At 45.0% G+C, this 1,242-nt stretch overlaps 1 protein-coding gene across 1 annotated transcript in view; it reads left to right on the top strand.

Annotated features, from left to right (window-relative positions):
• The window catches only part of T265_15679 (hypothetical protein), a gene marked incomplete at both ends in the record, with an annotated part of 1,574 nt that extends 392 nt beyond the window's left edge, over positions 1-1,182 (top strand). Inside the window, 3 exons of the mRNA XM_009178929.1 lie at positions 47-259; positions 326-659; positions 683-1,182. Coding sequence (XP_009177193.1) covers positions 47-259; positions 326-659; positions 683-1,182 — 1,047 coding nt within the window. The remainder of the gene's footprint in view (positions 1-46; positions 260-325; positions 660-682) is intronic.
• Between the last annotated feature and the right edge of the window lie 60 nt (positions 1,183-1,242).

The raw sequence follows: 1,242 nt of genomic DNA, 5'->3' as shown, positions 1-1,242 counted from the left end.
TCGATGAGTTTAAGCTGTTGCTCGAGCAGGACCTTTACTTTCACAGGATCCATTACGGGTAGAACGAAACACCTCATCACCAAATGATATGTATCGGAATCGGGTACGATCAACGGATATACGCGACCTGAGAACAAGCGCACAACTCCCCAGCTATGACGCGAGCCCAACCACTCCTAGCGCAGACAGAGAAGACCAGACCTCCAGAAAAGGGCTTTTACTGCCTCAACCAAAGGGGAATTACAGTGGGAGCAACGTCGTATATATATATATATTTCGAGCGACCTTAGGGAGCGAAAAGTCAGTTAATGCACACAAAATATAGCTGGCCAATAGGAAAAGAGCGCGGTGTTTACGGATTGAGGTGCAACATGGCGGAAAAGGCGCGAAATTTAAAAATTCAAAAATTTTTGAAAACAAACTGGCAATAACTCGGAAAATAAGCAGTTTTGGGATACCGACATCCCCAGCAGGAGGAGTTCGTAAAATTGAGGACGTTTGTACATACCTGCATGACGTAGTGCAGGAACTGGAAGATCTCCTACGTCTGGGAGTTGTCGTTAATGACCTGCATCATCAGGTCGTGTTGGATGCAATTAGTTGTGACAAACGGGCGCGCTCCTTCGTCACACGAATGAGAGCAAACAATTCCTACTATGGTTGTGATAATTGCTGCATAAAGGGACACCCCTCCCACCGAAGATAACGTTTCCATATGGGCAGGATGTTCTGCAGACTGACAACAGTATATGTCGGGATACTCGGATCAGCCAGTCTCTATTCTTTACGTTACCCACTGATTTCGTTCGCTGCTTTCCCATAGATTATATGCTCGCCGTATATCTCGGTGTTGTCCGTAGATTAGTTTCCATTTTCGTCAAAGGTGATCGACCCGTACGCATCGGGCCTGCTGGCTTGAACAGGGTAGATCGCATGATTCGAAATTTATGTGCCCGTGTGCCCGTGGAATTCCTGCCCAAGTGCCGGGAAATTACACTGTACAAACAGTGGAAAGCGACTGAGTTTCGTCAGCTGCTGTTTTACATTGATCCCATTGTGTTTAAGGTCAATATTCCCCACGAAAGTTATCACAATTCTATAGATCTATTTATATCCGTGTATGTTCTTTTTCATCGTCGCTTTTCTGTTTCCCGCCTTGATTATGCACGACAATTATTGCTAGTATTTGTTAACAAGTTCCAAAAACTGTATGGCTTGCAGGAGATGGTGTACAATGTCAAT

This window comes from Opisthorchis viverrini (assembly GCF_000715545.1).
Source record: "Opisthorchis viverrini unplaced genomic scaffold opera_v5_723, whole genome shotgun sequence".
NCBI classification, from domain to species: domain Eukaryota; kingdom Metazoa; phylum Platyhelminthes; class Trematoda; order Opisthorchiida; family Opisthorchiidae; genus Opisthorchis; species Opisthorchis viverrini.
This window is presented reverse-complemented; position numbering and strand designations above follow the sequence as displayed.